General features: G+C 40.6%; 1 protein-coding gene across 1 annotated transcript in view; it reads right to left on the minus strand.

Moving 5' to 3' along the window:
* Window positions 1-10,219: 10,219 nt before the first annotated feature.
* pigk (phosphatidylinositol glycan anchor biosynthesis, class K) overlaps window positions 10,220-20,283 on the minus strand; it is a 32,878-nt gene continuing 22,814 nt past the window's right edge. Inside the window, exon 11 of the mRNA XM_085378176.1 lies at window positions 10,220-10,658. Coding sequence (XP_085234302.1) covers window positions 10,542-10,658 — 117 coding nt within the window. The 3' untranslated portion in view covers window positions 10,220-10,541. The remainder of the gene's footprint in view (window positions 10,659-20,283) is intronic.

Raw genomic sequence — 20,283 nt, forward strand, 5'->3', positions numbered from 1 at the left:
GTGTAGCTCGAGTTAAATTTGGCTATTTGAAAGTGCGAACAGTCACTGTTCAGGTGTGATATTGCTCTGCATTTTTCAAAGATTGGGGAGGTCAAGTTGAATGAGATTTGTTAGACCTCCCATGTCACACAACAAAGGCTCAGACACCTTCAAAGTGTTTTTATAAATCACTTCCCTGACTCATTTAGGCTGCCTTTCAGATGTGTGCATTATGAGCTCACCCTAACTCAAATGTCCCGATGTCGCACAGTCTGGCTGAATGACAAGCGTGTACTGGTAGGTTTTATCCTGTGCGTATGTGTGTGTGTGCACCTCCTCTGGTGCCAGATGTATGTATCATAAGGCTTTGTTGGCTCCTGTCACCAGTTAATAGTGAGATCATATAGCTACCAGCTGGGTGTAAATGCACAACCATGTCACACAAGACAGGTAGGAAATTAGGATCGAGGACAGGGATGCAGGAGCAGCTATCCATCCAACTGTGTATCTGCTGCCAGGTCTGAAAGCCCATATCAACAAGAAGGAGAATTACACCGTTTCAATGAATGCTGGGTTTTCTTTTTACTTTTTTTTTTTTTTTTAAATTAAACTGGTGAGTATGTAATGTGTCACTCTCTTGTTCTCATTTACATACATATACACTCTCCTCTTGTTTAATACAATATATAGTACATGTAGATTCCTGCTCTTGATTTTCCATCCCTCCTTTCTTGATCCATGAATAAGAATCTGGCATCGATCAGGATAAAGCAATGAGACGTGGGGTTATCTTAATGATACATCCTGGTGCTAAGTCCCTATTGATTTTACTCTCATCTCTGTAATGTGAGTAATGAGAGCAGAGATGCTGTGGGTCAGATACATGGGTGCTCGCACCATGAGGGCATGTTTCACATTACATTTCCTCGGCGGAGACAAAGACACAACTGCTTCTCATACATCATGAACAGCTGCTGCACGGTCTGCTGCCAGGCTGAGAGTGCTTCTAACTTTGTACTGCAGCGAGAATCTGGATGTTTTTTTTTCTTTTCTGGAGAGATGTTCACTCATCCATCAATGACAGTGTTATTTGTGTCTGTTAGCAATATGGTAATTAGTTGAATATTTTTATTTTTTTCGCCTAATTAAACAAATCATGCTGTGTAGGTTTGCAAATACTCACTCTTTCCATTATAGAAGATCGCTTTGGTTTAGAAAATGCAAGAAAACAGTGAAAAATGCTCATCTAAATTACCCAGGCTACCGTGATATTTCCTGATTGTCCAAAATCTGAAGATTTTTATCAAACAGCGATAAAATCCTGAGAAAGAAGCAAATCTCCACCAGTGGTATTTTTGATATCTTTGCTTCATAAATAACTTAAATAGTTTGACACTTTGGAAGATCTGATTATTCCCTTTCTTGCAGAAAGTTAGATGAAAAGACTGTTACCTCTCTCGTGGCTGTAGCCGGTTAGCGTAGCACAAGCTGAAAGTCAAATGTAAAAAGAAAATAATAATAATAAAAGCCATCTGCGCTACTATTTGTTTTGTGGTAGTCAAACGAAACATACAGACGCAAGTCTTAACAGTATCCTCACTCCCCCTGTATAAGCATGAATGGTATCAATCTTGTTGTCTGTAAAATCTGTTGTTAGTTTTATGTTGACCAGTTGACTAATCGTTTGAAAACTCAGTAAAGCACCATTTATCGGTAGCTTTGTTGTAAACTAAGTGCTGTAAATGCAGGGGAAAAAATGGAAACTATTTTTGGTACTTGTGTTCAGCAGTGACCAGGAGGGGAAGATGATGTATGTAGGCTGTGTGGAGGCGAGAGAGTCAGTGATTCAAGTGATTCACCTTCACCCTTGAGTGACGGCAGCTGCCATTTTCACTTTTCAATCTTGTTCTTCCTGTCTGGTTGTGACATCAGGCTGTGTCATACTGAAATAATAATGAAACACGGGACTAGCTACAAGGCTCTCTCATTACTCCCCAGAGCTACAAATAGATTCTTGACCATGTTCATAACTGAGTGTGGGAGCATTTTTTTGTGTTTGAAAATTGCACTGTACTGCCATCTCATAGAAGATGAGGAATATAAATCAAGCTGACAAAGAAAAGGGAATTGAAATATGCAGTAAAAGGACAATTTAGTTATTAGACTGTGGAGCTTTTACCAGATCAATAAAATCTGCTTAATTCATATTGGGATGATAAAAAGCTCATTGCATTCTCTAATACTCAGAAATATTAACATAACAGAACTGTAATTAAAAATCTTCATCTGAAGTCAGATGTTATACAGTTGTTTTGTCACTAAACAGGATATGCAGGCTTTTAGATTTTTTATATCATATAGAACAAGAAGCGCCCTGAGAGTGCAAACCTCTGCCAAGGCAGCTTTCTCTCTGGGCAGGATCTACTTTTAAAGGAATCCTATTAAATTGTGGATATATTTATTTAATTTTATTTGTTCCTTTTAAATGTACTTTAAAATGGAGTGGGTGTAAAATTTATTGTTTGTAGTGCAGTAAAAATAACACGTTATGGGGTCAACTTGAAAGAAAGGCAGATCTGAAATGTGACAGTGGGATCAGAGGTCATTATATAGGACATTATTTGGATATTTTCATGCAAACTGCAATGTGATATTTAGAATCCCCATATATCATTCCCCTATATACCTGTACGTTGTCACTACGAATAATGGCAGTAAGAAACATATGTTTAAATAGCTCTGCATGGCATTATTATCACTTTGAACTGTAGATCAGTCTTAAAGGACAGATCAAAGGTCAATTGAGCAATTACATTTTAAATCTTTATAAGGTATTTTATGTTTGCTGGAAATACACCTCACACTTGATTTCTAATTTTTAAGGATTTTTGTTAATTTTTGACCAGTAAATCATTAAGCTGGCCTCAAAAACCTTGATGTATGTAACGTACATTTTAAGTGATCCGTAACATGACAGCACTGTAAATGCCTACAAAGTTTCATCACAATTCCTTCAAAACTTTTAAAGCAGTTGTGTTTACAGACAGAATGACACGCACGCATGTAAACACTATCAAGCTTTTGATCTTCAAAAGTTCTATTTTGAAAATCACATCGTATTAAGGAGTCTTACTGTAATACACCAAATCTCCATCTCTGTCTGTCCGTGAACGCCTCCTACAGCATACAGAGCCCCTAGCAACCACCTATCCATCCATCCACCTTTTCATCCATCCTCTTCCACTTATCCTCATTAGGGTCGCAGGGAGCAACCACCTAACAACAACTAAATTCACTAGTCTTTTATGCTGAAATGGGGATTTTAAAGCATCGTGTAGAAGTCCTATAACTAGTAAGTTAGGTCATTACTAAGATTGTCGTTCTAATATGTATGAGGGCTTGTAGTTTGAACATTTTTCATACATGAGTATAAACATTACATACACACAAATACCGACAGAAGCAGCTTTAAATTGTGAATGGCATCTTAAATAGTTGAAATCTGTCCTGATTTTCCTTTAAACTGCAAACAGCCTGACTTATAAATTCAGTTGTTGTTTTCCTCTTACTGTATGTCTATACTAAAAACCTCAGACAGATAGATTAATTGGTTTAAATGTTTTGAATACGACAAACAAGCTGGTCATCATAGTGATTGAACAGTTTTTCTAAGACAAACTGTGCAGGACTATAGTTTTAGTAAAAACTATAAATAGTTTTAGTAAAAACTATAGTATAAAAACAATAAAGACTGCACCTGACAATGTAAAACGGGATTTGTTTTTATTTGCAACAATTCCAACAATGAAACTTCAAACTGAAGTGAACATATCACAGAAAACCAGCAGGGATGTCATGGCCTTAAAATGTGCCACTAATCCTTTTCAGTACATCCCAGCAGTATTTATCAATTCCTAATTAACACGACCCAGATACACGACAGAAAAGGCTGGATGAATGGACAAATTAAAAATAACGGATTTGGGGCTATTGAAGTTTTTTGGTTTGGTTGGGCTACTGATGTATGACAATGCGTATTAGAGCTGTTACAGAATAAAAAGAAAATTACGGAGCTCTGGGATGGGGGTAATAATTTGAGAAATTTCTGAGATTAAAGTCGTAAATTTATATTTAAAAAAAAAAAAAAAAACCTTCAAAACTACTGAGACAATAAAGCCAAAACTTAGCGAGGAAAAAGTCAAGAAAGTTATTACAGAATGTCATGCACGTTCATTAGTGAGGAAGCTAATGAGTCTGTATGCACATGATAAAAGAGCAGGGACTACATAGACATATATAGGGCTACAAATCCCTCCACATCATACATAAGATATCTGCTCATCCAGATATCTGTCTTGACATTCACTGCGAACATCAAGACGATATCTCCCAAATTAAATGTGATATTTGTGCATATTTGTGTAGCTACACTATGTTATAGCTGTTATAGCAGTTTAAAAAGTTCTGCATCTGAATCTAGCTTTGGATCAATTCCAAAAGCTAATCATCTTCAAGTTGGACCAAGCCCCTCCCTCTGGTAAAGATTTCAATGCAATCAATCATTTTGATACAAATAATTACTTCCTTGGCGGAGGTAAATACGGTGATGCTGGGCTAAAATAAGAGTTCTTTATTAGCATTTATTGATAAATCCAATAATGAAGTATAGGTTATAACCTTGTTAGGTTATCTACTTGAGGCATAAGTAAGCAGCAGGGTCTGCTGGTAATGAGTTGAGCCAACCTCACACAGACGCATGGATGCATGGATGATAAATGACTTTAATCTCTGAATTTTATCCCCCTCCATCAGCTGGCTCTGTAATTTTTCTTTTAACGTACAGCAGTCCTATTATGCTACGGTAACAATGGGTTCTCAAGCCAGTGTAGAACTGTTTCCCAGTTGTGATGTTGTTGAATGAAATGGTACTACGAAAGGATTCCTGCATATACAATCTACTCTGACAAGTTTAGTTTTTATGTGTTTGGTGTAAACAAAATTCTTTCAACAGTCATATTAAAATGTAACATTACAGCAGGGATGAGAAAACAATTTAGGATTTTGCAAATTAAGACTGTTTAACACGAGGCTTCTGTGGGAAACTAAATTAAACGCTCTGTAGAAAATTTAAAGGCCTGGAGTTACAGTACTCTAATAAATCTCAGAAAAAAACGGAGAAAAAAAATCTCAAAGCCCAAGGTGATGTCCTGAAATACCTCATTTGTTAGACCAATACTCTAAAAGACTCAGATCTAGTCATTTACGAGCGCATAATACAGGAAAAAAGCATAGTATTTAAACTGGAGCGAACAGTATTTTCCTGCTTCATACCAACTTGATTAATGTGAATTATTAGAATAGCTGTTCAGGGAATGATGTTTTCAATACTTTCTGGTACACAACTAAAAGCAATGATTAGATTTGTTTTCCTTGTCATGGCATAAAGTAGGTTTATGAAATGCAGAGTTTAGCAATTGTGACAGCCTCTCACTCTCACCACACCTGGTTGTTGTAAATGACTCACTGGTATCACATTTAAAAGCACTGGGTAGGGCTTAAGTGTAGATGATGTTCTTAAGAGAGTATAAACAAGACACCAACATCCCCAATGAGACACAAAAAAACTTTTTGCTCTTAAAAAAACAAAAGAAATTGGAATTGGATTGGAAAACAACCTGTGCAATTATTCTACAATGGGCCTAAGTGATACACAGCAAGGGGCGGATGTGGCTCAGGTGGTAGAGCAAGTCATCTGCCACTTGGAAGGTGGTGGATCGATGCTTGACACCTATGCGTGTGAATGAGACTTGCAGTAGAAAGTGCTTTAAATGCTCAACTGAGTAAAAAGGTAATATATAAATATCAATCCATTTAATTGAGTAGTTTGGTAGCTACTCTGAAACTATGACACAATTTTCCTGAGTGGTATTGTAGCTCTAAAGGGCCATTTTAATGAGCCTTATGTTATTATAAATGGTCTATAGGTATAATTATTTGAAACTGCCATCACATTTTTTTTTTTTTTTTTTTTTTTAAATGTGATGGCAAGGCCAGCTTTCAAGCTACTGCCCCAGTCGGTCGGTCTCTGGTCAGTTTGATGTGTAGCTCTGGAAGGTTGTGTTCGAAATGCGTTTCCTCCTTGTCTTCGCACTGTGATGGCATACTGGGTGTGTGTGGTTGGTTCCTACTTGATAAAAAAAAACAAAACTATTGGTTGTTGCGAGTCTTTCCACAGGTGACATTTTAGGAGAGACCAAAATGGTCTCTAAGGTTACAAAAATCTTTACATCTCAGTCCTAGCATTCATAATGAGACCCATCTATTCCCCGAGCTCATGAATTTTCACTTTTCTGAATTTCTACATGGGGTAAAATCAACTTATATGAATTTAAAATGACAATCTGGATCAAAAGCTGGAAAGCTGTTCGTGTTTATTACAGGGCTGCAATTATAAAAGTAAGCCATAGTGAGAATATCTCTGTGCACTGAATTTTGTTTCCTCCCTTAAAGTTTGAGAGAAAGCCATTTAAATTCAAAAGTACAGTAAGCGAGCACCATGGAGTATGATTTATGCCCGTTTTTGTTGCAGATGAGTGAAAATCTGTGACTGCTAAAATTACTATTATCATTCCTGGGAATGATTGACAACACAAAGGCTCACTGACAGGCAAGCAGCTGGAAATCCGGAGTTTCCATGGAAATTGGACAACCTGTCAGACACACCGTCTCCAAACAGCGTTGGTGTGCTTGTGTGTAAATCATTAAATTTAGCAGGCTGCCACATGGGGCCAATGTCGACGCTGTTCCACTTCTAAAGACAATGAGCAGATGGGTGTGCGCTCACTGGTGAATACCGACTCTGCTCGTCTTTTGAAGAACCTGTGTGACATATTCAGAGCACCGTGCCCGACTCTTCAGCCTGAAATCTCTCAGCCTTTTTGGAGATGGCTGCTCCAATATTGTCCTGTCACTGGTTTCTCCCCACCAAGTGAGGTGTGAAGGCAGATAGACACTGATCTTTATTAGCATTGGGGAAATCATAATAGCAGAGTCAAGCGCTACACTCAAAGGCTGACTATATTCAATTCCACAGAGTGCCTAAGTGGGATGGAGAGGATGTGGAGTCCATTTTGAAGTGGATTAAGATCAAATGCATCCATCTGAGACACAGTTGCTTTATTTTGGCAAACGGGGACATCTCAGGGCTGCTCTGCCACCCTGGTATACGCTGATTGTAGATGGAGACTTGGGCCCAGTTGCTTTTCTTTTGAAACACAATACTCAGTGAAAGAGAACTGCATTTGAAAACCTCCCTGGTTGTTTGAAATGTTTCCAGTAAAGGGAAAAAAGGAAGACAGAGCAGGGTTGCAAGTCAACTCAAGCAGCACTGATTTCAAGGATGTATTTGTGGCATAAATATGCTTAGATTATCAGCTCTGCCAGGCATACCTTCAAGGTTTGGAACAGTAAAAGCAGATCGGGTGCCTTTAAATAGTATTACTCTGTAACACCATTTAAGAGTAATTAAGGAAGCTCAATATCTTCTCAAAAAAAAGAACCAAATCAGGCAGTTAAAGATGTAAATTTATTCCTTTGATTCAGTGTTTAATCAGGGCATCGAAAATCCTCCAGTTCAGGGTATAAAAATGTTCCTGTGCTCTCTGACGGTGGAGCAGGAGGAATACGATTACGGGAACTAGAAAATAGGGAAGGAAAAGGAAATAAGAAGTGTTGCATAAATAATGTATAAGAAAAGGTACAATGTGGCTGACGCAGCAGCTGCATTCCAAAACATATGGTTTCATTTCCAACTCCATCTATTTTCTACTTTAGCTGCAAGGAAGAGTGGCAGCGGACACGCAATGGGTGGGTTTAATCCATATGCTCCGAGCATCACTCACCTCCCTCCAACAATAAGCCTAATGTAGAGTGGTTATACAAGACCAGAAGGGGAGAGAGTACTTCTATGCTGAGGCATGTTTTCCTCTTTTTACCCCGTGTGGGACGGCCGGTGGCTTACTAGGTTATCACTCACTTATCGCTGCCCTAGCACGGGACGCAGAATGGCTGGGGAAATGGCTGTCCATCACCCAGAATACAATCAGCAGAGTGCAAGGCTGGGGAGCTAATGGATGTTTCCACAGGGAGGGCAATTTAGTGAATGGGGAAAGTGGATGGGTCCATCACGAGAGATGGGATTATGTACGATTGTTATCCTTCACAAGTGTGATATGACGGTCAAAGGGTGTAATGTATCTGGACAGGAGAGACATTAAATACTGATCTCTCTACAGCCCACTCACAGCCAATCAGCCAGCCCTCGTTTCACAATTTCTTTTTCTGACCGAGCAGACATTCTGAGTAGCACTTAAACAACTTAGACATTCACATTATTCACACTCTCATTACACATACATATAGGATCTTGGGGGTGGGCACAATCACGGAGTCCAAATTACCATCAGGGTGTATACCTCACCCCTGACGTCGTTGCCCACCTCTCAATTTTAAATACACTTAGTCATTGAGGGCTAGCAGGAGGGACTATGCGCTTACCTGCTGCTCCTTGGCAGGTAGCTCCATGCCCTCCTGGGTTTTAATTGCACCTTAGAACACATATGCATCAACACTACAATGAGCGGGTGGAGGGAGGTTTGGAGTCTTCTCCCACCCCCATTCTCTGCGGCCTGCTGGAGCGGGAGGGCTAGTAGGAGGAGTTGGCCGTCCGACTGCGGTCTGGGGTGTGGGGCCTCCCTGCTGCTGCGGAGTCGGGGTGGTCTGCCTCTCCCCACCGCAGGGAAAAGGGTAACACCACCTGGGTCTGGGTGCAATTCCCCCCTCCAGGGGCAAGGGTACCTAGACCCGGTTTGTAGAGTACGCTTGGGGAGTGTGATTGTGTGTACAGCGTCTCTTTATGTCTGTCTCCACGTTGGTTGAGTGTGGAGTGAGTGCATATGAGAGCATGAGGGTGGGAATGGATGTTTGTGTCTGTGTGTGCCTGTATGTCTGTGTCTATATGTCAGGTTGGGTATCAGACGCCACCTCTCTGGGGACACCTCAGGCCCTCCAAGGTTTGGAGGCCTATCTCCACCCACCACCACTTCCCCTGCCGGTGGTGGACTCCCTCAGGTGTCGGTGTGTTGGTGGTTCTTTGTGTCTGGGGGTGGGCGTCCGGGTACACACCGGCTCACTCCTTGGCGGCCGCTTGTCGGGGCCTGGGGCCTGGGGCTCGCTCGGGCCCCTTTGGAGGTGGGGTGCCCCCGGCCTCTCGGCCTGGGGCTCGGTCACTCAGGCGCAGCTGGGGGCCGGCGGAGCTCACGGGCGCGTCACTGCAACTCCCCCTGACTTCTGCTCCGCGGCTGCTGGGCGAGCCCTCATCTGGGACTCTCCTCAGCTCTTACTGGAACAGTGGCGCGGCTGCCCCTCTGTTGGTCTTCCATGGTCTCTTGTGTTCTGGGGGCCTCTGGATGTCTGGAGTTTTGATCTCCTCCATACCCGCTTCACACCCTGGAGGACGGGGCTGTGGCCCCCCCACACTCCCTAGCAGATCATTACATGGAGAAACCTTTGGAATGCAAGCATGCTGATCCACACAGGTATGCACACATGGGTATTCACAGACGCGGACTAAAGCTTTCTTGGCTGCTACCTCAAAGCACACTGCGCTGTCTATCTTGCGTGCTGCACAATATCGTTTATTATTTAGTAAATATTGATATCTATGACTAGCTAGTTTATTGTGATGGTGCTTTGTTTTCTCTATTATTATGTTGCTCTTTGTTGTTTGCTGTCTCCTCTGTTTGTTTTTTTTTTGTTTTTGTTTTTTTTTTTTTCCTCCATACAGGTGACCCAGGAGTTCTTTTTTTTTTTCTCTCTCTTCCCCCCCTTCTCACCGTCTCTTCTCCCCTTTGGTTTTCTTTCTTTCTCTCCCCCTCTTTCTCTCATTCATTCCCCCTGTCCTATTTATTTAAAAAAAAAAAAATGACAAAGGATGAACTGAAGCTCTGCCATCACGTAATGTCGCATACTGCTGTTTCTGATGTCATTTAAAAAAGAGAAAAAAAAACAAAAAAACAAAAAAACAAAAAAAAACAAAAAGGCTGCTGCTAAAATATGCAGAGCAACGCGCTCCCAAAAATAAATTAAATTCTTATCTGCAGACTCAGTTTAGTGCATTTTTAACCGAAAACAGTGCAGTTGTGGAATGGCTCGACAAAAACAGAACATCTGACACAAACACACAAAGAAAAATAAATGTTCAAGTCTTTGCAAAACAAAACCCATAAAATTCTTGTAAAATGGCTGTGTGATGCAGTTGTCCTTTTTTTTATATAAAACATTTAACACAGAGCACAAATGTTTACATCTATGAGCTGGGGTCATTTCAAAGTAAAAGAGGGAAAAAAAAGGCACCAAGAATCACTCAGTTTCCAAACAAGCAGCAGATGTCATTCCAAACAATTCGGTTTCATTTCCAGGAATATAAGCCTGTCACAAACCGCTCCTTCCCTCAAATATCACGGGTCTGCAGCTTTACATCCAGCGGTATAAACACAGGAGGCTCAGAAGATGTGTTTGAGATGCTTGATACCGTAGGTCTTGAAAAACACCAGGAGGATTAAAGTCCACAGGCCCAGGATGAAGCCATCAGGAGGGTGCCAGTCTTTCTGCTTTGGTTTCTGAATCGCAGGAGGGGTGAGGCAGGTAAGGTAAGGTGGGGGGTGGGGGAGGGAAAGCAGAGGGGAGCGGGGTGAGATTGCAGGTTAGTAATAGTGTGTATATTTCTCCTGTTGAGGCCACCGCTGATTGTTCTGTCATTCACGCAGGCAGGCAGGCGCAGAATTGCACGCACACACTCGCTTTATCTCTTCACGCACTTTATGTACACGATCTGCCGTCTCACACACACAAACACGCAAAGGTTCGCACAAAAAAAGCAGGTGGTAAAGCTCATCAGTACACCTCCCCTGTCTTGTGTTTGTCCCATTCACTGCCACATCATCACTTTGTGTATGATTATACTTTTAAATGTCGCTCGTATTAAACATGCATCTCACAAGGAGCACATTTATATGCTAATGCGGCTGCAATATTCTGCAGGGAGATGAGATTTAACCTCTAAAAAATCTTCTTAACTCCACTGCTGGCGACAAAGCTATAGATGGGCTGCGAGGATGCACTTAAGAGATTTCTGTTATCCCTCCCTATACAAGCTGTCATTATCCAGTCGGGAAATCACCAGTCAGACAAGGCATTCCCTAAAGCCAAAACCTGAAAAGTTGGCAAAGCGGATGAACACGCAGCAGAGTGCTCAAAGTCCGACTGAGCCACAAGCTGCACACACAACAGTAGAACGACATATAAGATAAGATAAGATAAGATAACCTTTATTAGTCCCACACGTGGGAAATTTGTTTTGTCACAGCAGGAAGTGGACAGTGCAAAAGTATAGTACTATAAAGCAGCTCCGAAAGTGCTTAGGAGATCTGTGTCTGTGCAGCTTTCCTCAGTACTACTCCAGTATCCAGTACATCTACTCCTTCTGATACACATCAATATTGGCTTGGCACACACACCCACTTGCACATACTGCAGTAGAAGCCAGAGCCGAGCTGACAGCAGACTGACAGGCCCTAGGGGATTAGACACTGGGGTGAAAGCCTAGTCCAAAGTCATTATTACCCACAACCTCACAGCCAGCGTACAGGCAAAAGACAAGTTTTAAAGTTAACTACAACAGACCCTGTAAATCAAGTGAAACCAATAGCAATCTATAATCCTCACACAGGATTTGCTGATATTTCTGCATATTGTTTTGATCTTATGTATTTACAGAGTGATTCATGCTGAGTCACTCTCATCCATGCAATTGTTTTTCTAATTGTATTTTCAGTAAAAGTTTACATGCACAAAGTAGTGACGCATCTGGCAAGCCTGGCTATTTTTCTCATGAATATACCAACAACCCAAAGAACAGTGGAGATTTAGCACTCAGTGAGATGTGGCATGTAATGTCTGCTCATATCTGTCCTCTTTTTTTTTTTTTGCTTACTCTTTCATCAGATATTTTTACCAGCTGCAATAGTGTAGCTGGTATTGTTTTCATCTTCTGAGTCAGCCTGTCTGTGTGTGTGTGTGTGTGTGTGTGTGTGTGTGTGTGTGTGTGTGCGCATCATCATGCAAATGTGGTCCTGGAGGCACCTACTTTTTTAAGTTCTTTTAGCACATATTTACGTCTGGCAGTTTTTGTGATAAAGCAACATCTGCAAGATAGTAATGGAACTTTATAGCTGTGTAGTTGAGACTAAAATGAAGACTGAAGTTTAAAGATGGCTGTGGCCAGAGATATTCTGTAATTTATTTCACATGAGGTAAACTGATATATTCCAAGTGAAATATTTAAAGACTTTGTTTATTTTATTTTAGTTTGTTTACTTGTTTATTTATTCCTGCAGATAAATAAAAAAGGATTTACAATGTCCACAATCTGAAAAGTATACTCAAGTATACTTTGTATACTCAACACTTTGTGTTGGGGCTCATTTAGTGTGAATTATGACGATCAGGTTGTGGCACTGCTGAGGTGTTATTGAAGCCTGGGTTGCTTTGATGGTAGCCTTCATCTCTATTTTTGCGTCTTTCTCGTTTTCCTCTTGACAAATCGGGTCAGGCAAGGTGGTTATCCCACCAAACACAGTAATAGCATGGTCAGCAAACCATTTAGTACTAGTTTTGGCACTGTTGACAGGTGCTCAGCCCTGCTGGTAGAGGAAATCGCCAACTCCATAAAGTTTGGCAACAATTCAGAGCACGAAGCACTCTAAAATCTCCTGGTAGATGGCTGTGTTCACTTTGGACTTGATAAAACACAGAGGATCGGCCACCACCAACACCAGCAGATGACATGGTGCCCCAAATTATCACAGAAACTTCACACTGGACTTCAAACACCTAGCCTTTCCACTCTTCCTCCAGAGTCCAGGACCTTGATTTCCAAATGAAATGCTAAATTTACTTTCATCTGAACAACAGTCCAGTTCTTTTTCTCCTTAGCCAACCTAAGACGCTTCTGAAGTTGCCTCTGGTTCAGAAGTGGCTCGATATCAGACATATTCGACAGATTTATCCCCCCCTTTTTTTGCGTCTTGGCTCTAGATGCACTCCCACCACCTCAGTCCAGCAGTCCTTATGATTGTGGTTGCATGTACTAAACTAGTTAGAGAAATGGCACATATTTGTAATGTTTAAATAGTAATTTACTCAAACTTACAATTGAATATTTTAATAATTTCAGATAGTATAAAACAAATCTAATATCTGTATTAACTAAAGGGCTCTAAAGATCTAGAAAAACTGTTTGGGATCACTGGGTACTATTATAAAATCAGAGTATACAGTGTAATGAGTTAATGATGATGCAGATAGAATATTTATTTCATCAAATCCTGTTGACTGACTGGCAGCGTTTCCGTTTTGAAAGTCTTAAGTTGCTTTGAAAATACACTCAAGTAGGCAATGTTATATTCTGCTGAATTTCCCTTCATATAAGCAGTGAGGACTGCTGATTTGGCATAAGAAGAGTGGAATCCTCTGATGTATTTATGTGTATGGGTATATTAGAGGATAGGAAAGAGTTCTGTACCGTTTGTTGAATATATGCAGTATCTGAAAGAACCACCTGCCAAGCACCAAATGCTGTCTTTGGCATCTAAAACCTCAAACACTGGCTGAAATTGTATGATTTAAAATAACTCTGTTACATTAAGATTTGGGTGAGTTTTTTTGCTTGCTAATTACTCTACACTTTGTCCATCAGCCAATTAAATCAAAGCTAAACAATGGCCCCATCTCAGTCTTTTCAATGGCCAACTTAATGCTCCTGTTATATAAAGTAGGCTTATCTTATTTTGTGAAGACAGGGTGATGATGATGAAATTGACCCAATGATTATTACAGTGATCCATAGACACACTCGCACATGCAAAACACCTGATTCTATTCATGCATTATTACGTGTTTCTTAGAATAACGAATGTTAATTGCTTTGCCTGGTGAAAACGACTCTTTTTATTCTTCTTATTAGTTTAAAAGCTTTTGGTAAGTGAGGCGAAAACCTAATTTCAGGAAACGTGTGTGACTGCGTTCTCGTGCCTCATTGCAGTGTACATCTTCTCAAGGCTGTCGTTTCAATAGAAAGTCCAGGTTACGTGACAACGCTGCCAATTTCTTATGTAGAAAGACCGAGGACAGCAGTAAAAATTGGATTACGTCTGAGCCAAAATTTATTTAACAGCTCAATCAAGTCAAATCAATAGAGCGCCACTGCCATCCAGAATGCTAAAGCAGAGGCGTTTGAAGCGCACGACTAAGCTTTAGGGTATTTGTGGACAGATCAAGGCTGGAGGTCCAAGGTAAAGACCTTCCCTTTTGAAGCATCATTTGTACAGCACACACTGGCCAGAATATTCCGATTGTATTCACTTTAACCACACGCTAGTTTTGGAAGCAAGGTGGGTTTGGGAACGAGGCGGTATTCCCTTCAAATGAGCTGGAGAGTTAGCTGGGGTGGAGAAAAATCTGGTGTTCTCTGCTTAGATTATTCTCCTGAATAAACAGCGAATATTCATTTTAACATCAAAAACAAACATGATAATAAAAGATTTTTTAAAGGAGGCATCAGTCACACCAAGTGCGTTTACATGAACATAGGTATAATGTTAGGTGCTTCTGTAGAACGTCCATCTCCCACAGCCAGTACTTTTCCTACATACAGTACATACTGTATCCACTAGCGTTCAGCACTTCAAGAGAAACATCCTTTCGTGTGCCATCGAAGGGGCATATGTAAGGAATAAACCGCCATATGCAACCACAGCAGATGAGGCAGAAGGCCGGAGCTGGAAAGTGAGGTTACATCCTGTGGAGGTGGGCTGCATGGGCTTCTTAACCATCGAAGGCCACTGAATGAGGTGGGTAACCGAGGGCTTAGATGGTTGGTCAAAGAGCTTTCCAATGTTGATGGAAAAAGCAGCCACTATGGAAGGAGCCAAAGGCGGTGGTGTGGGCATCCAAATGACCAGTGGGCACAAAGCAACATACTGTCCAGTCTGATCAGACTGATCCGACTGCCTCGGCGGCGTACACAACTGGTGTGCTGCAATGGTGGAAACATCACCATATGATAAGCAGCAAACTCACCCCACCTAGAAGGCTTCTCTAACCCACTCAGGGCAAGTGCTGCGTTTCACTGACAAGGATTGTAACATCTAGTCCTATGAATAAATTAAAGTGAGCAGAGAAGAAAATGAAGCTGAAAAGAGACATGTTTTCAGCATCTGAATCATGCTTTTTTTGAGATACTGACTAAACTTAAGGAAGCTTCTCAGATGACTGATTTTGGTCTTGTTTGTCTGACATCAGACATAACAGGCATCGCAGTGGGTGTTTCATCCAAAAATAGCCCGGAGTTAAAGGCCTTGAAGACTTTCTTACTTTCTTATCAACACTATTTACTGACAAAGTCAGATCACTTTCATTTATTTTAAATGAGAGAGATTTACTGAATGAGTCAGATTCTGAGGCTAGCTGTGGGTGTGTGTTTTTTTTCATGTTACTAAACAACTGTCCATCAAATATGCTCAAGCTATATCCACCGAGTGCTAATGAAACTGAGAAACACTGATTTTTAGTGTAAAAGTGTCAAATAAAAAAAACAAACACCTTTTTTTCCTCTTAAATTATTTTTAGTCATTTGAAATAAATCCATGACTAGAGTATACAATTCATCTGCCTACACGGGTGACAATAGCTTGGATTTGTGCAGAACCCCAGATTAAGGCATGTTTTTGGTTCAAGTGCACTTTACCTTACCTGTACATATTCTGTGGCTACAGTGGTTGTACACAGAGTGCATCTGCAATACTATGTGTAGATATAAACATAGAATGAGAGCTACTGGTCAACACCTCTAATCTAATCCTAAGTATTTATACACTTCAAACTCTAACTTCTATTATTATGAGACTAAAACGATCAGATTAGTCAGATATATATATTAACAAGACCATCCATTCATCATCTTAAATGTGTATCCAGAATTCGACATCCAGTCATGGTTTACACAGTGGGAGGTTGGAGCCTATGCCAGCTGAATACATCCTTACTAGGGTGTCAATGAGACAGACAACAGTTCACTCTCGCACCTAAATGTGAAATAAATTACCAATCAATCAATCAATCAATCAATCAATCAATCCTACCTGCAAAGACTTCCACACAGAAAGGCTCTAGCAGGGGGAACCTTCTTGGGCACCAGGGCTAACGTCTGCACAATACTGGCCATGTTAACAGACCTCTAACCCAAATCTCTCCAAAATAACTATAAAAAGAATTATGCAGTCATGGTACAGGCTCTGATTTGTCACTGACACTGCAAGCTGAATCCTCACTGTTTCAAAAGACCGGTCAAATTTGACCTGTCTGTTCCAGTTCAGTTGAAACAGAGGCGTCCCCCCCCAAATTCAAATTAAATTTTCCAGCATGCTTGAGTCATCTCCCTCCATTTTTTCCTGTCAAATGAACACTGAGCTGCAACAACAGTGATCTCTCCCACTGAGATGCTGACACAATCACGCAAATACTGCTGTGCCCGTTTGAAATGCCGTGGCAAGGTCACTGATTTAGAAACACATCAACAGTCAATTTATATATATGAACACATAGATTCTGTGAGGTTTTTCTGTTTGCATTCTCTATCAGAGGTAAATCTGAATTACTTGACAAAAATAGTTGGGAGTCTCTCAGGGGAGGACACAAAAAGGCTGACAGAAAGACAATGAGACTGGCGGATGAGGCAGAGCGTGGCTGGATATGTTCAAGAGATGAATGGGAGTGTGTGACTGTCAGGGGGCAGTTGACCTCTGTGACAGCTGTAGGCAAAGGTGTGCGTGACTGTATTTGTTTGTGGGTGTGCATGTGCGTCTTAAGACGCAGTCCCTGGGGTGAAGAAGACCAAAGGGAGATGGAGTGACTGTGACAGGAAGCCACATCAGCACAGCTGGCAGAGAGAAGCATATACGAAGAAGGTGGTGAAGGGAATATTAAAGATATAAGAAGAGGAGAAAAGACCACCACACCATTTGGCTGCAAATAACTAATGATTATTTAACTTAATATTAAACAATAATGTGGGGGAGATTTTACAAAATAATCAAACAACTAGCCGAATGTTACTTTTACATAAAGTAATCCTTTAAGCATACTTTACATTTTTGTTTTACTCCTGTGTCTAGTAAGTGTACTTAGCGAAACATTTTACATTTGTTACCTCTGTTGTAACAAAGTATATAATGGAGACTATAAGGATAAGAGGAAAAAAAGATGCACTTGTTAAGAACAATAACAAATACAAACCTCCCAAAGACCGAATAAATAGCTTTATATCAGCTGACTTACATATACTGTGCTCTTAAAAAGTCTTGAGCTACTTCTTGTTTTCATATGTTGCTTCCAAGAAGCCAGATATTCTTATCATTCTTTAAAAAGTGCAAAAGTTCTCCAAGCTTTTCAATTTGTTTTGGACACTGGACGCTTTTTCACTCATTTTTAGTTCAGTCATTGTGATTAACAAATCTTATAGATTAGTGTCAAACCACTTAACACTGACTTAGAAACTAAAGCATAAAGAGGTACCTAACACAAGGGATGAACCAGTGTTTTGTCTTTAAAAATGTGCTTTAAATTGTATATTTAGGCACTTTGTTACTAAGCAGCCTTTCAAATGGATAACTAGTTCCCATTTCTTTATCTGATAACAAAGTTTGATATTCTCAGGTGATTCTCAGTGGATTACTGATATATCTCAGCATGGTGTGAAGTGTGTCCTTAAAAATCTGAGGAAAGTGGACAAGTAGAGTAAAAAAAACAAAATCTACAGCAGAGAAATAGAGGGGGGAAAAAGTCCATCAAAGACCTGACTCGGGACCTGAGAGAAGCATCTGGTACTTCAGTTGATCCATTCACTGAATCTTCATCAGAAATGGTCTCAGTGGAAGGGTGGCTGTCAAGAAGCTATTCTTAAGGAACGTAAACTTGGAGAAAAGGCTGAGGTGCGGCAAGTTACACAACTGGACTAAAAATCAGAAGCAACGCATCTTATGGAGCGAGGAATCCAAATTAAAAATGTTAACATTAAATTAGGAGAGGGTGAAATTAGTTCACGTTTGGAAATGTTACACTTAACTGTTAATGTAAGTTATTTGATTAAGGTATTACTTTTATGTCAATTAACCAATACCCTAAATTACTGATAGAAACTTTGGTTGTATAGCAGCTTTATAAAGTGGGAAATGTCTGCTATAGTCATTAGATGTGCATAAGAGTTTTGTATCTGTGCCCTTTTACCCCAAAGTAAAAACGAAATAGAAAAAGGAAACTCAGGTGGGAGGCAGAGGATAAAACTACTAGAAATAGGAAGGTCAGAGGGAAGCAATTAAGTAGCCAGTGTTCACTGACCTTCACTGACAAAACCATTCACATCTCACTGCCAAGGACAGGAACCAACACTCAAGCAGCATGTTACCATTACATACACATTGTGTTGTGTGTTCAGTTCACCCGTACAATCAATTAAGAGCTACCCATCTGATTGATCGGAGCTAATTAACATGGGCTTGCAGGATGCTAATGGTCACTGAGGGAGTTCCGAAACACCCTGCCAAACACTAGCACTCCAAGGTCAAAACTGCAGCAAATTTTATGTTGTGCAAAGCCAAATGAAGGAACAGCAGCTGCTGTGCACTGCCAGGACACTCCACTGTATTGCTGTGACATTTAAGCCTTACGCAAGTACTGAAACAGTAATAGTAGTGGGTGCATTAGTCTCTCATAAAGCAGGATTTGTTTTGTCTCTCTCTTTTTTTAGAGGATATTATTCATAATTACTGAGCAAAGAAAATTCCAGTTGATATTTGATTAAACAGAGACTGACACAGTGAGCCGTTCCTGTGATCCATACAATCCTAACATTCAGCTCTGAAAAGAGTTGCTGCTGCAAAGAGGATACTGTAGGAGGGTTGGGAGAGGGTTAGGAAGCAGGCGAAGCATTAATTTTCACTGTTTCCATTTTCAATTCTCTAGAGCCATATGGGGTGGCGTCAAGCTGGCAAAAGAACAAATAACAATTTGACGCCAGAGACCAGGACTCACAGCAGCGAGGGAAGCGAAAAGAAGTACAACACACATGAGAGGAAGGGAGGGGGGAAGAAGAGTTCCTTCTAGTTATTTCCAGAAATGAACCCACAGTGATTTGGCAATGACAATCGGATGAGATGTGTGAATTTGGAAAGAGAAGGTGTCAGGACAAGGGGACTAACCCTGAAAGCACTAGTGAGACAACTGCCAACAGTGACAGGGCATTAATCATCTCCTAACATCCACACATCCACAATCGCAATGAGAGAAGCTTGTCTACACACCATACAGCCCAGCCATATATCTAGTCACTTTGATGAGTTTTCTATTTACAAGCCATGGTCTGGTCTAATAGGAAATGGAAAAAAAAACAACAACAATAAGATATCTGAGAGTACTGAACACTATTTGACAGCTAATCAACAAGAAGAGAACTGTCAATGGGCTTGATGGACGCTGGTCATTCTGTTGCAGTACAGATGGACTTTGGAGACGGGCAGATAGATGACTCAGTCTGCCAGGACTCCCATCTTCAATCCAGCAGGAGTGCAGGCTTATAATCAAAATCTCTGTCAGGGGTCACTGGGTTGACGAGTGTGTTTGTCTGTTGGGTGCTGGGTGCAAATATAAGAGGGAGAGGGGAAAAAACAAAAACACACACACATATAAAGAGAAGCCAGAGGGAGCCAAAATAGAGTGCACCAAGAAATGAAATCAAGTAGCAGACAGCAGCGCTTTAAAGGAGAGCATCTCTATAAGCCACTGTTTTGTTAGTTTGCCTTTATTTTGAATAGTGAGATTATTACTAAAAAAAAAAAACCTTAATTAATAAACTACTCTTATATGAGAAGGCAGCTGATCTCTAAGAGACCAGTTTTTGCCATTTATCTGGGGCAGTCCTCAGCTAATTTCCTAAAGTGCCGCTGGCTGTGGAGACCCCCTCCTGTTTCCAATCATGACACTCAATAAGCAACTGACAGGACTCAGGCCTTTGGTCAGCTACATTCATTTCGCCCAACTAACTGTGACTTCTTTGTTCAGACTAAAGTCAGTGTCAGCCAGTGATGTTTCCAGCAGCAGGACCCAAAGATTTTCTTTTATATTTTGCCATTT

The sequence above is a fragment of the Diplotaxodon limnothrissa genome, linkage group LG18, assembly GCF_057381915.1.
Source record: "Diplotaxodon limnothrissa isolate DT_005_m linkage group LG18, D_limnothrissa_male_GT1.1, whole genome shotgun sequence".
Classification (NCBI taxonomy): Eukaryota; Metazoa; Chordata; class Actinopteri; order Cichliformes; family Cichlidae; genus Diplotaxodon; species Diplotaxodon limnothrissa.